The sequence below is a fragment of the Chiloscyllium plagiosum genome, chromosome 15, assembly GCF_004010195.1.
Source record: "Chiloscyllium plagiosum isolate BGI_BamShark_2017 chromosome 15, ASM401019v2, whole genome shotgun sequence".
NCBI classification, from domain to species: Eukaryota; Metazoa; Chordata; class Chondrichthyes; order Orectolobiformes; family Hemiscylliidae; genus Chiloscyllium; species Chiloscyllium plagiosum.
The window spans coordinates 52,263,311-52,279,057 of NC_057724.1; the positions used below are offsets into that span (position 1 = coordinate 52,263,311).

General features: G+C 39.5%; 1 protein-coding gene across 7 annotated transcripts in view; it reads right to left on the bottom strand.

Moving 5' to 3' along the window:
- gria3b (glutamate receptor, ionotropic, AMPA 3b) overlaps window positions 1-15,747 on the bottom strand; it is a 340,234-nt gene that overhangs the window by 163,963 nt on the left and 160,524 nt on the right. For all 7 annotated transcript variants that reach the window (XR_006313803.1, XM_043704895.1, XM_043704894.1 and 4 more), the window contains exons 5-6: window positions 14,797-14,850; window positions 8,028-8,189 (exon numbers count right to left, since the gene is read on the bottom strand). Coding sequence is in view for 6 of the 7 variants with exons in the window: in XM_043704895.1 (XP_043560830.1) it covers window positions 8,028-8,189; window positions 14,797-14,850 (216 nt within the window). In the remaining variant the exon portion in view is untranslated. The remainder of the gene's footprint in view (window positions 1-8,027; window positions 8,190-14,796; window positions 14,851-15,747) is intronic.

Here is a 15,747-nt window from a genome sequence, read left to right on the forward strand (position 1 = left end):
TGGACGCTGTGTTTCAGAAGGCAGTCATACCCTGAGATTAACTATTTCAAATTCGGTTCGTGGTCAGGGACAGGAGGTGTGACTATAACCAAGGCAGGTTCAGGGATCCAGAAGGCAGTGCTGAAGAAGCCTCAGCCCTTAAGCTTGTATAATATATTTTAGATTCTCCAGGTGGATGAATGCAGGGGCCGTAGGGACGATGAGGGAAATGACATGGAACCATAGTGCAGGAGGCATTCAAGAAGGGGGAAAAAGAGAAACAGACTTATAATCAGGGATTGTATAGTCAGAGGAATAGACACTGTTCTCTGTGGCTTGGATCGAGAGTTCCAAAGCCTGTGATGCCCGCCTGGAGCCCAGGTTCAGGATATGTCATTTGGACTGCAGAGGAACTTGGAATGGAGGGGAAAGATCCTGCTGTCATGGTCCATGTAGGTACCAACGATATAGCCAGAAAGAGGAAAGATGTTTTGCTGAGGGAATATGAGCAGCTAGAGGCCAAATTAAAAAAACAGAACCAAATAATAATCTCTGAAGGTAAATAAGTGGCTCAAAGGTTGGTGTGGGAGAAGTGAGTTTGAATTCATGGGATATTGAGACTATTACTGGTGAACGAGGGAGCTGTTCTGATGGGATGGGTTCCATCTGAATCATGTAATGCCAGAGTCCTGGCCCTACATATCTAAGGCTTTAAACTAAATAATGGAGCAGTTGGTTCAGTTGCATGGAAAATTTTTAAAAATCAAAAGTAAAGGAGAAGGTAAGATTGCAAGTTCACGGTGAGTTCGATGGTTACAAGAAAATAAAAGGAAGGGACAGAATGTGTGAATGTCACGTTATACCAATCAATGATATATATAGACAATAGACAATATATATGTAGGGAGATTTGATAAAAGAACAGACTTTAATGTTTTCTATCTTAATGCACAAAACACTTGGAACAATGATTGATGGCAGAAATCGAGATAAATGAATATGATCCCATACATGTTATGGAAAGATTTAAAGAGGTAATTCATGACTCTCAGCGGAAATATATCCCAGTAAGGAGGCAAGATTCTAAGAAAGGGATAAACCAACTATGGCTAACCAAGGCAGTTAAGAGAATAAGTTGAAAGAAAAAACACATAAGGATGCCAAAGTCAGTGAAAACTCCCAAAACTGGATTAAATTCAGAACCCAGCAAAGGAAGATTACAAAGATAAAGACAGAAAAAATAAGCTATGAGGGCAAACTAACAAGGAATATAAAAACTGACAATAGCAGCTCCTTTAAATATATAAAAAGGAAGACATGTGTCCCTTGGGAAATGTATCTGGGGAGATGGTAATGGGGAACAAGGAAGTGGCATAGGAGTAAACAGATACTTTGCATCAATCTTTATGGTGGAAGATACTTCGAACATTCCATAAATACTAAAGAATACAAGGGAGGAATTAAATACCATCACCATCACTACAGAAGCAGAAATATTAGACAAACTAATAAAAGTAAAACAGATAAGTCACTGGCTCTGATGGCTTGCATCCTAGGATCCTAAAAGAAGTAGCTATAGAGATAGTGGATGCATTGGTTGTCATTTTCCAAAAATCATTGCATTTTGAAGAACTTGTAGAGGATTGGAAAAGTGCTAACCTGATACCCCTGTTCAAAAAAGGAGGCAAAACGTGTGTAACTACAGGCTGATTAGTCTAACATCTACTGTTAGAGAAGAATTGAAATCAATTATTAAGGAAATAATGGCAGAACATTTCGGAAAATAATAATCTAACCAAGTAGAGTCAGCATTGCTAAATGAAAGCGAGTTCACATCTGTATAACTTAATCAAGTTTTTTGAGCAAGTCTCAACCTGAGCAGATAGAGGGGAACCAGTAGATGCATTGTATTTACACTTCCAGAAGGCCTTCAACAAGATGCCTTACAAAAGGCTAAGTCATAAGAGCCCCTGGTGTGGGAGGTAGTAAATTGGCATCAATAAAGAATTTGCTCAAAGGCAGGAAACTCACAGGCAAGTGGGATAAGGTGTTCTTTACAGGCAGCACGGTGGCTCAGTAGTTAGCATTGCTACCTCATAGCACCAGGGACCCGGGTTTGATTATAGCTTTGGGTGATTATCTGTATGGAGTTTGCACTTTCTCCCTATCTCTGGCTGGGTGTCCTCTGGGTGCTCTGGTTTCCTCCTACAGTCCAAAGATGTGCAGGCTAGGTTGATTGGCCATGCTAATTTTCCCATAGTGTTCAGGGATGTACAGGCTAGGTGGATAAGCCATGGGAAATGTTGAGAGGAGGTGGAGTGGTGTCTGGATGGTATTCCCTTCAGTGGTTGGTGCGAATCGATGGGCTGAATGGCCCGCTTCCACACTGTAGAGATTCTACAATTCTATTATTTTGTTGGTTAGGTATGACCAGTGGGGTTCCATACCGGTCAGTGCTGGGACCACAGCTACTTACAATATGTATTAATAACTTGGAGGAAGGAAGTGAATTTGAATGCAGTCAACTTTGCAGATGACATTAAAATAGGTGAAAAGGCAGATTGCAAGAGGGATACAAACAGTTTGCAGAGATATATTGATAGATTAAATAAGTGGGCAGAAAGCTGGCAAGATGGAGTATTATATGGGAAAATGTGAAGTTGTTCATTTTAAAAGGGAGAAAAAACAGGATATTATTTAAATGGAGAAAAAGCTGCAACACAAAGGCACTTGGGGATACTTGTGCATACAGATGCTGCAGGTAATCAGGAAGACTGATGGAATATTGACCCTTACGTCAAGGGATTTGGAGTATAAGAGTAGGGAAGTCTGATTGCAACTGTATAAGGTGTTGGTGAGATCACGTTTGGAGAACCGTGAGCGTTTTTGGTTCCCGTGTTTAAGGAAAGCTATTTCATTGGAGGCAGTTCAGAGGAGGTTAACTGGGATAATTTCTGATATGGAGGGACTGTTTTAGAAGCAAAGGCTAAACAGGTTGGGACTCTACCTACCGGAGCTTAGAAGAATGAGAGGTGATCTCATTGAAACATATAGGATTCTTAAAGGGCTTAACAGGGTAAATTCTGAGAGGATGTTTCCTCACATGGCAGTATTAAGGACCAGAGGGTACGGTGTCAGAATAAAGGGGTGTCGATTTAAGACTGAGATGAAGAGGAATTTTTTCTCTCCAAGAGTTGTGAGTCTTTGGGACTCCTTGCCACAGAGAGCTGTGGGGACAGAGTCCTTGTGTATATTTAAGGTTGTGATAGATTCTTAATCAGTAGAGGAATCAAAAAGCCAGGAAAGACCAAGAAAATGAATGCAGGGAATGTCGGATCAGCATGATTCTATTGAACATCAGAGCAGGCTTAAGGGCTGAATGGCCTATTCCTGTACCTAAATACTTATGGACTTATAAAGCTGATAAAAGGGCAATATGCTTTCCAACAGATCCCTCTAACTATGCATCATCTGAATTTGTGCCGTCATGAGAGTCTTTTGGATTCCTTCATCAGGCCACTCTCTCTTGTGGTCCCATACCCACCTTGCCATCCATAATAGCCTGGCCTGCCTCCATTCCAACAAGGTCCAGCATTTCTTTCTCTGTAGGAGTGAGGATGACCATAGAAGGCAGCCCTCCTCAGTTTCTGCATATTTACTGAACTGTATGAGTTCTCCTATTCTGCAAGCACATGCATTCCCATTATTAGTCACCATCAAAAGAAGTTGCCAAAAGCCTGACTGTTCAATGTGGTGATACAGGTACACCTCCTGTATGCAATCAATCACTGGCTGCACAGGAGTCACTTTTGCTTGAGCAGTGATGCCTAGACAGGGTGTCAAAACCTTTTATTCACCCTCAGACACATTTAAAGACCTCTGAATAATGTTATACAACACTCACCTTGATAGAATTCATCAGGTCATTGCCATGTTGATGAAAAGAGATCAATGTTGACCTGAGTCTGCTTGTTCTGCCTTGCCTGTCCCCTCTTGCCAGTGTCAGGGGGTAGGACTTCCCTTTGCTCTGATAGCCTAAGGAGCAACTAGGTGTTTAATCAAGCTTCAGACATTTCTTCCGCTTACACAGCCACCAACACTTCCACTGTTCCCTTCAGGACTGTTTCAATATCCTATCCACCTGCACGATTTGTAAAGAAAACATCAGTGAATGATATAGAAGACCCCACTCCATTTCAGCTGTCAGCCTTTAATCCAGCCTTGATGATACAATTCATGCATGAACCTTTGGCTCACCACAGCCTTCTGGTTCCATTGGCAGGAGGTGTTGTCACTAACTGAAACCCACCCCCAGCAGACAGCCACGACAAATGCAGTTACAGGGTTGATCAAGTGGGTAGGTGTAACATCAAGGCTTGCAAGAACTCACCTATTTTAGAGACTGGAAATTATTACATTTACTGATCATCAGCCTATAGTTTGCTGAAGTCACAGAGAAGGATCGATTACACCTGCTTTCAGTAAAATTATGTGCAGTCTTGATATTATTCTTTTTGATGCTGTGCCATGAAAGCTATTTAACTTTGCATCTGATTGCATGCTTGCTTAAAGATTCATGAGCCTGTAAGAAACAAATAGCTGACAGAAAAGGCTGAATGAAAACTCCTGAAAATGTACAGATTCAGGTCACATCAGAGGCGGAATGCCTCTGATGTGAACGGAAATGGAACCCAACTGGTCTTAATTCAGGGAAGAATTAAATATGGGCAACCAAATGGTTCATACAAACTTGCTTGGTCATTTCAATACTAAAATAGGCTGCAGTCTTACAGTCATTCCATTTTTAACTGCAGGTGACCTGGTTTCCTGGGCCTCTGGGAAACCTGACAGTTTAATAGAGGCGAGAGTGGCTTAATCTATGAGGTAAGTGACTTCACAGCACTGTTTATAGGCCAAGAGCTAAGTGCTATAAAGGCGCAACAAGCTAACACTGTAAGGCAACACCATGAATCTGTCTGCTTCCCTTCCCGGCTCTCCAGTGAGCAACAATGGAGCTCCCTTGCCCACCACCTCACAATCACCTTCCAATCCTTAAGTCTTTATTGTGGCTTTTCTCCACTGAACTCCTACCATCACTAACACTCCTCCTGTCCCGCTGTGTGTTCAGGAACCTAACTTTAGCCTCCATATCCCCTCAGCCACATCTGGTCTTGCACCTATGATCAGGATCCACATACTTCTACCTCCAATACCTCTCCCTGCTCCTTTAGGCTTTGACCTTGTGAATACAGTTTCCAGCCAGAATAACCTTCATCCTGTCAATCAGGCTGTATGAAAGCCTTGCAGGATTTTTTTAAAAGCTGCTCTGCAGTTAAATTCCAAAGATGCTTTGGGAGACCTAACCTTCAGTGACCTTTTTCTCTGATCAGAAATTTTGAAGTATCAATTTTGCCTTCTGCTCATTTTCATCTAGTTGATAATCATTCATTATTTATTTCAATACAGTATATGCCATTGGTAATAGTAGGAGCTGCTGTTAGTGACAAATGATTGGAAAAGATTTTTTAACAATAGAAACAAAAATCATGTGAAGGTTGAAACATGGATGTGAGAGTTAAGATGCAAGAGAAGTGTGCTTAAGCTCAATTCCTTTCCCTGAATCTTTTCTGTATGTTATATTTTAATCATAAGACTTGAGTAGATAGTCTTATAGAAAATATATCTCAAAGACCTTGAAATTGTATGGTGCAATATTAATAACTAGCAATAATGATGTTAATGAATTTGAATGTCCTTGTTTTGTACCATACTTAAATAAAGGTGCAAACCAAATGAACAATTGCACATATCAATTGATTGCTTAAAGAAGTTTAATTTATTGTATGTTACAATTGCAACCTTGCAACGTGTACTGCATCATTTGCTGAGTTATATCAAAATGATAGTAACAGTTCATACACAAACAATCCAGTGACTAACATCAGACTACTGAACTCATAAAGAAATTAATTGACTATAAGATTCATATCATAACTGTTTGATTTTCCAGTCAACTACAGGCAATGGCTTTGCCTGAAATTAGGACAGCATGCATTTGTATAAGTCAGTTAGGCAATATATTTTTGTATTGGCAATATCTCTGTTATATTTCAGTATGAAATGGCCAAATCACATTTAAAGATGTATTATGAAACACCTCCAGGTAGTGCCATGTCTGCTATTTTACTGCAACTGGCTTGAATTAAAAGTAAAACATTTGGGCTACCTGAAATATTTGAAAACTCCTGGTGAGTGAAGGTACAGATCAATGGCAGATGTGCAATGCAGATCCAGTGCTATAGTTCAGATTTGTTTGCTCCACATTAGTCTAAACAAGTCTCAAGCATTAGATCCCCGATCAGACCCACAAGTTTAGTTACATTCTGGTAAGGGACCAATAGCTTTTATTTAAGAAAAAAATTATGATGTTTGGAATCCCAGATTATTACTGATAGAATAAAGCCACAAAATGCATTACTTTTGGGGTTAAACACAACATCCTGCACAGTAAACAGCTGATAGAATCGAGAATTTGTTTGCAACCTCACCCAGATGTCAATAATCACTGTGAGCCACAAAAATCCTATTAATACTTGAATCTTGGTCCCAGGGATATTCACTCTTCACTCAAAGACTCCATTTTTTAACATCCTCCAATTTCGCTCTGTGTAGACACTTCCTCCTTTCATGGTGTTTCAATCTTGTATTTTGGGCTGTGTTCCAACAGTAACTCCCTGGCTAAATTGCAGCTTGTTCTCATTTCTCCTAAGGCCTCCCATAGCCTTACTTACATGGAGCCTCCATGCAGCATCATGCTGGGACTTCTTCCTTCGTCCCTCGCTGTTGGTTGCCTCTTTGTGGTCTCCTTCTAATGTCTCAGGAGATTTCTTCCCTTTTCTTGAATTCTATTACCTTTGATGGTTTGTTAGTTTCTTCTGGTCTTTTTGTTCTTTTCACATGACTCCTGGACTATTCTCATTACCTCCCATTCCCAGGGTTTATGCATAGTATCTCCAGTCATATCCTTTCCTAGTTACCATTTTCAGAGCTCTTGGGTCCCTCTTCAACTGCCTTCAGCCAGCTCTGGAACTAGCTATTCATCACTTTGGAACATTAGAGCCACCCTGGAATCATCTTGAAACCAGCCTCTGTATTCACCAGGCTACCCCCTTTTTTAGAAACTCATATTGGCTTAAAAACTCATAAAACTCATCCTGTCTTTTCACCAGATCTACGCCTAAGTCTTTTTACTCACATCCACTTTGCTCTCGAGAGGAGATCTCTGTAGCTTTTCAGCTCTGATCAAATGCCAAAACACTGACATATTATTTTCTGGATGTCATTTTTTTAGAGTGTCTTGCATCCATCAGAAAAACAATGTAAATGTAATTTTGCTATGTGCTGAATGTTTAACAATTTGCTGCCATTTTGAATACACAAGGACCAGGGGCCAAGATTGTAAAGAAGGAAAACAGAAAACTGACAGCAGGAGGCAACAGTGGGAAACTGATACCCTGAAAAAGAGAAGTAGAAGACTGGGATCTTCTGAATGATATTGGAAGTTTGAGAGTGGAGTAAGAGACTGAAGAAGATCTCAAAGAATGAGAATCTGGAAAAAATGTGCGAATGCCAGCCAGTTCTGATTGGGCAAGAATATAGGATCATGTCAGCCACGCTCCCCAGTATGAACTACAGTGTTAGCCATCTCAATGATTCACATATAAAACAGGACCCGGCATTCAAATGACAAGTAAAGACCTAAACTTATTGTCTAATACATGAGCATATGCCATATGTTTCATTAGAATTTAACTGAAGCTATGTGGAAGACTAAAATCATGTTGCTCTTTTTAGTTACTTTTAAGAGTTTTTCTTTTTTTCTGATTTCAAAACTTTTCCTACATCTTATAGAGCGAAGCTTTTAAGCATTAACAAGATAGCCTGAAATATCCCAACTGTTCTACTTCTAAGGAGTGACCTACTCTCTACTTAATTTGTAATACAGCACAATGTCAGGTGGTTGAATATTTTACAGGTTAAAACTGTACCTTTAACGTGCTGGCAGCAGTTCCAGGATACTCTCTCTGATCGAGCTTTGTCCATCTCTGCATGAATTTTTGCACCATTGGATCATCATAATTCACAAGCTGGAAGCCAGTGACATTGACTCCTGTCTCAATAAATTTATCAAGTACAAGATCAGAGAAGCCCTGCAATGAACAAAGACAGGCACAATTCAACCACTGAAACAAAGTAATGTCTTACACAATCTTGATTAATTATTTTCCCACACAATGTCTTATTAAGTTCTTTTAAAGTACCATGTCTTGACTCTCCTGATGCCTCCTGTGGGTGAAAGTACAATGTGATGTACATGCATAGATCATAAACTCCCAGGTTTGGTCCCCAACTGCTGCACAGTTGGTTGGATTTAATCCTCCATTGGAGACTTTGGCAGGCAGGAGAACATAGTCAGTCAGGATTTCTTTCTCAACTTCCTATCCAGGAACTTGTTGTGCAGTTCATATCTGCGAACTTTGGTTTAGGATCAAATTACATTCAACTACAATGCTTCTCAGCGATCAAATAGCCCACCAATCTCTGCGTCCTAATAACTGAATGCTGCAACTTGACAGTTGAAAAGCATGGAATCATATGCCAAATGAGTAACCATTGACAGTTGCATCATATTTTTTTCGTACTTCAAGTTATGCTTAGGACATCTGTCTTTTGTTAGGATCTGATTCACATATTTGTGAATCCTGAATCCTGTGTTTGTAGCTGCCCTCCACGTTTTCAAGTTGCTAGTTGCCAAAGACAATGGGAAAACAACTGTAAAAAGGCTTCTGATTCACCACTGACCACATTACATTACTTCCTAAAACCAATTTAATCCCCAGAGCTTAGAATCTAATTGATTCTAGAACAATATCTAATTATTTGCCTTGTCTCACAGTGAGTCAGAGGAGAGGCAGATATTGAGAATGATTCCAGACACAAGCCATAGAAAAGTTAGGAGAATGGAAAAACAAGTGGCAGATGAAATTTAATGCAGAGAAATATGGAGTGATCCACTTTGGCAGAAATATAGAGTGAGATAATACAAATTAATGACACAGTTTTAAAGAATGCAAAAACAGAAGAACTTCGGTGTTCATTGAAAAGATCTTCGAAGGTGGCAGGACATTTGAGCAAGGAGTTAGCAAAGCACTTTTAGTTATTGAGATGTAATTTCTTAAACAAACCATCTTGAAGAACACTAGATGCAACATTGTGCTCACCATATAAATTAAGCATTTGATAGTGTTAATGATTAGATTAGATTAGATTAGATTACTTACAGTGTGGAAACAGGCCCTTCGGCCCAACAAGTCCACACCGTCGAAGCGCAACCCACCCAGTCCCATTCCACTACATTTACTCCTTCACCTAACACTACAGGCAATTTAGCATGGCCAATTCACCTAGCCTGCACATTTTTGGACTGTGGGAGGAAACCGGAGCACCTGGAGGAAACCCACACAGACACGGGGAGAATGTGCAAACTCCACACAGTCAGTCGCCTGATGAATGAGAATTACTGTAAAATGCACAGTAAATACAGCATCTCACAGACTGGTACCATTGTTCTGCCTTACACTTGCTGCTGGGAAGGAAGTTTCACAAGCAGCAGTTGATCATTAAGCTTCACAATGACTTATCAACTAAAAACTCAGACCTGTTTTTGCAGCAACTAATGAACTCAAAGTTATGTATTTAGAACGGATTTTGGCAACACACAGTCAGTTTTGACATGTGGCAAAGCTGTGTACTTTGCTGTCTAATTAGTAAAATCTGTGCTGTTTTGATTTGCTACATTACCTCAGCTTCTGCTGGTGTTCAGGCAATACCAGAGGCAATATACAATTCTTTCTTTCGAGAAAGAAAGGGCAATCATTTGCAAGCACCACATGCATGATTGAACTGAGAAAGTTCAACCAATAACTGACAAAATACCAATTGTGAAATATCTGCTGTGCAATAAACTAGATAGGATTTCTTCAGGCCTGATTAAAAATCCTTACTGGGATTTCTATACTGTTCAGCAGGAGTGATCAAAATAAAAATACAGAAAACATTTATTCATAAATGTCTATTTCTATAGATTTTTCTGAGTTACCCAGTGAATTGTGAAATTGCGCACCATGGTTATCTTTGGAATTACGAAGCAGGATGCATTTTCTCAGATAATTTCAGAATGCAGTTAAACTGTGATTTATTTTTATAGTGAAACACTTTTCATTTTGTAATGGTGAAAAAACGCCTGCAGAGGAAAAACCCTGATATAACTGCTTTTACTGAAGGGCATCTAATTCTGAACTGAGCATCACACTGAGGCAAGTTAGAATTCAAAATAGCTTAGATTTGTTTTCCTACTTTTGTTCAAGCCTAAAAGTCTGGACATGTTGATATATCTCTCCTCAATCTTGTTTAAAATTATTGCCAGGATAGAACTTTGTGCACCTTTAAGAATTTGAAGGGCCCTCTCATGACAGCCAGAATGTAATTTGCAACCAGTGCAATTAATGTTCCGACTAATTTTTATTTGTTCTGCGCAGTCCCGTTAAGATTGCACTACAGCTGCAAATGCACACATCTGAAAGAAAGCACTGTCTTTTGGTCTCCTGTATGATATATTGCCAAAGTCTTTGCAGTTATGCGATAGAGTTAGGGTTACGGAAAACATAATTTAGAGGGAGCGTGCAGCATTGCTCTCCGGACTTTATTGATTGCAAATGTTTCATTGCAACTGTTGATTTCAGATTGGTCATACAGCATTAGCTCAGCCCCAGAGGCAATTTTCTGGCATTGCACCATCTGCTTATTACCTTAAGTTTTACACAAAAAGGGAGCAATGGAAAATTAAATTGACTCATGCAAGGTAATGAGGCATTGTGAAAGAACAAGCAAAATAAAGCACTAACAAAGTGGTGGCGAGTGATTCAAAACTGATGAAGACCTAAACAGAGAGCAAGGTTGAAAACAACTCATAAGAATGAAGTTGAAAATTTGATTTTAATTCTCTCAGTCTTGGCAAAAACATATGTGGCGCTCAGAAAAAGATGGAGCGTGGTGCTTTTGGAAATGGGACACGGGTGTTATTGGTGAGGCTAGCATGAATGGTACATTTCTAATTGCCTTTGGGAAGGTGATGAAACGCTTCCTTGAACTACTGTGGCCAGCTCAGTGTAGGTACACATTGTGGTGATAGATAAGGGATTTCACGATTTTGATTCAGTGATAATGAAGGCATTGAGATATAGTTCCAAGTCATGATGATGTATGAGTTAGACAGTCATAGAGTCATGGAGATGTACAGCACGGAAACAGATCATTCCACCCAACTCATCCATGCTAAAGAACTTGCAGCTATGTGTGTTTTCAATTGTCTATTACCATGATCTTCAAGTAGAAGAGATTGCACAATTTGGAGGTGCTACTGAAGAAACCTTAGCAAGTTGCTGTAGCAAATCTTATGGATGATACACACTGCACCATGGTATGTCAGTGGTTGAGTTTGTGAATATTTAAGGTGGTGGGCTGATTGACAATCACTGCTTTGTCCTGGGTGCTGTCAAAGTCTTTTGTGTTATTTGAACTGAGCTCATCCAATTAAACCACACTTCTAACTTGTGGTTTATAGATGGCTGTCAAGTTCTGGAAGTACAGAGGTAACTCATTCACCACAGAATAAACAACCTCTGACATACCCTTGTAGTGACAGTATTTATGTGTATGTTCCAGCTTTGCTTCTAGTCAGTGGTGACTTAATGTTGTTGGTGGGGGATTCATTGGTGATAATGCTAATGAATGTCCAAGGGGAGGTGGTTAATTTCTCCTGTTTGGTATTGGTTATGCCCTGATACTTGTGTGGCACGAATAGCATTTGTCAATTACAAGTTAAAGCATGAATGTAGTTCAGGTATTACTAAAGGGGGGAATGGACTACTTCATTGTTTTATGAGATTTGGAATGGTGTCAATTTAACATTTTCCACTGTCTTGTTCCAAAACATCTCCTCTTCACCATGTTCACAAAGTTTCTCTGCACCTCTTCCATCACAAAGATGGCCTTAGGGTTCTCCATTCTTTTTTGAATGGACGTACAATCAATCTCTAACCACCACCACTGTCCTCTGCCTGGTTAAACTTGTTTATACAATCAACAAACCCTTCTTCAACTCCACTCACCTCCTTCAATTGGAGGTGTTGCAAAAGGTAGCTCCCTGGGTCCTTTTATGCCAGTCTTTGTGTGAGATATGTAGAACTGTGCTTGTTCCAGTCCTACTCAGGCACCCCTTTTTCGATTTCACTGATGATTGTGCATGTTATACTTCTGAATCTACCCTTGGAACTGTGTTTTTCAATTTCCATTTCTCTCTCATCTTGATATGGTCCAACTCCGACTTTTCCTTTTCCTTTCTTACCATCGCTATCCCAATTTCTTGGAAATTTGAATATTCATTGAAAGTCCACCTACTCCTGTCGTCACCTTTACTACACTTCATTATAATCCGTTTCCTGTAAATAATCCACTCCAATCTCCCAATATCTTCATTGCTGTTGCATCTGTTCTGATGATTCAATCTTTCATATATATGTTTCTGAAATGTCTTAATTTTCCACAATTGTGGAGTCCACCCCATTGTGGTTAAGGCAGCTCTCAATGTGACATAACCCATTACCTGTACTTCTTCGCTCACTTCTCCCAGAACTACAACAGATACCTCTCTCCTCAGAATTCAAATTATACTTTAAATCACAAGAGGGGGTGATTTCTTGGAGACTATCTTTTCACATTTTTGGTTTTTAGGGCTTTTTTTTCGGTCTCACTAACTCCTTAATTAGGTGTGCAATCACTTCATAATAATACTTCTACATCTGTGTCTATATCATGAGAGTTTGACATCACTGAGAAGCAGAAGTCATCAATATCTTCAGTTCATTACTGCTCAAATTTAAAGCCAAAAATCACAAGGATTTAAATTGGCACAAGAAAGCTGATATAAGTTAGCAATAAAGCTTTTTATAAAAAACATATCTGACATACTCCTATTCTCAAGAGGGCATTACCCAAAACATGCTTTCCATGAATAAACTCACAACTGAACCATTGTACATTTAACTCTAACAGTTACATTTTGTATATTAGATACTTTGAGACATGATAACATGAAGAAGCAAACTGTAATGAAACATTAAATTATACAATTGATCCAATGTTCAGTATCAATTACATTGTCCCCCCATGTAGTGACTCCTGAACTGCAGCTTTAATCTAAAGACTCTACATTAATTGCAAGGAATTCATTACCTCAGTTTTGCTGTTCATAGTTAGATGAATGTTCCTTCGTTAAAAAGTACAACTCTATTAAAATGTAGTTCATTAAAACTGTCTGATCTCCTTTGAAACTTTATTCTCTCCTTTTTCAGACCTTTTCCACCATTTCAGGCCCTCATCCCCCTTTGCAAACACCCACTCCTCTTCACAGCCTCTTGTTCCCTTTTCATTCCCTCTCCACCGTTTGGAAGTCCTCTCCCCATCTGCGGCTTCTCTTCCTGTTTTGCAGGTCCTCAGTCTCCGTTCCACGCCCTCACCATGTGTAGCCCCTCTGATCCCAGTACAGTCTCTCTCCATCATTTGCAGAATCTTTTACCTCCTCTCCCTTTACCCCCAGCTGAGGCTTCTCTTTCTCCTCTTTGCAATATCATCTCCCAATTGAGGTCATCAGTTTCTAACAGTGGACCTCTGCTGACAGCAACAGAAAAATCTGACAATTAAACAATACAGCACTCCATAGCACACTCCATGGCTGCAGGAGAAGGGGCTTTGTCAGGTCTATCAATTTACAATCTTGCTTCTGGGAGTTGGGGACAGTTGGGAGGACAGTTGCAGCCTGTGTCCCTAGCCCTGTAAGTTTCAGCCTCCTTGTCTTTCAATTAGGGAATTTCCAAACATCTGGACTCAACATTTGAGTTCAACAATTTCTGACGATAACCTCTGCTTTCATTTTGTCTCCTTTCCCTTTGCTGGGTTGGATTTTCTCTTGCTTTTGTTTCTGCAATGGCAGTTATTCATCATTCTGCCATACACATTATCTTTTGACACATTGTTCATTTCTTTTACTTGTCCCAGTTCCAATCTCTTTGGCTTTGCAATGCCAGATTCTTTTGTCCTTTAAACATTTTTATCTCCCGCACCGTAACAGATCTCTTCCATGATCTTCTACCACTCCCCTTTCACATTTTAAAACTTATTTCATTTCTAACTGAAAATATATGGATACGAAACATTAACTCTGTTTCTTTCTCCACAGCTGCTCAGCATTTCAATAATTTTCTGTTCTTATTCCTGATTTCCAGAAACCAAAGTATTTTGTTTTTGTACAGTATAATATAGTTTTGTGCAGAGTGAAGTTCTCCGTACTCTTCTCGAACTTTGATAATGTACCCCACGTACTAATTTCAGAAGCAGACCCTCCAATGCATTAATGCAACATTTTCCATATATCCCACAACACCCAGCCTGTGAGCATCCACCTTTTGCCTTTGATACTTAATGCTTAATATTAGTTAGGCATTGTGGACCAATATTCATTTGGCAATGGATGTAGAGTGACTAAATTAATTTCAATTGGACCTTCGTGGCCAGCAAACCCTGAATCTGAGTTGTATGCAAACTCAGAGTTAAAAGATCAATTTCTAACTCATACATCACTTAGTCACCCCATGAATATGTCTTCTGATTGATTCAATCAACCACAAAGAAAGCACTTACCAGAGTAGCCAACATGTAGTGGTAGCCTCGGATGTTTTTACCAACATTCACTGCCTATGCCACAAAAGAAAAGAATAATCTGTGAAAATGTTTGAATAAATCAGCATTTTAAAGTCTACTCAGAGTGAAAGTGAACTGCATGATGAATGTTTGAGCCAACATAGGGAGAGTGAGGATCTCATTCTGGTGACTTGGTGCTGTACAGAATCCACCATGGCTACTTCTTCACTGAGACCCATCCCCAAAACTGAACATTGTACTTCAGATGACCAAGGCTCTGCAAAATTGCATAATTTCCTCATTTTGGCATTAAAACCCTATTCACAGAAAGCTGTAAAATCCATTTTGAAAATGTTTCTTTTTGAATCTATGCACTGGTTTTAAATTATTTATTTACATATTGTTGTTTGAAATGTTCTATCTCCTACTGAATAATCAGAGATGTAGGAAGTAAACCTATTTTACCATCCCTTTATGTCTGTCTGCCTCTCTGTTTTATTCATTTGGCCTTTTTACACAATTGGCTAGCAATCCTCACAGTTCCATGCCTTGTACCATGAAGAAAATAGTCTAATTCATTTATTATGGATCAAAAGCAGATGATCCCACTCTAACAATGTCAAGCTTCAGCTGCCACAGGTTTGTCTCATTCAGTCCATCTCTCTTCGTAACCTCCTTCCACATTCTTACCTTAATGTGATCTACAAATTTGGATTTACAATTTTGGGGCTAACAAAGGACAATGCATAAAGAGTTAGCAGTGGGATAGCTTATGCCCAAACTATCCAGTTGGTTAGTCCATTGCTAGATTCAGGAGGCCCTTTTTATTGGGTATCCAAGGCAGACAATCTCAACAGGTATTATGTTCCTTAAAAATGAAATGAAGGGCTGAATCATGTTGAAGGAATCTTCTTCAGTAAATTAACGAATGCCGAATGGGACCAGCACCTG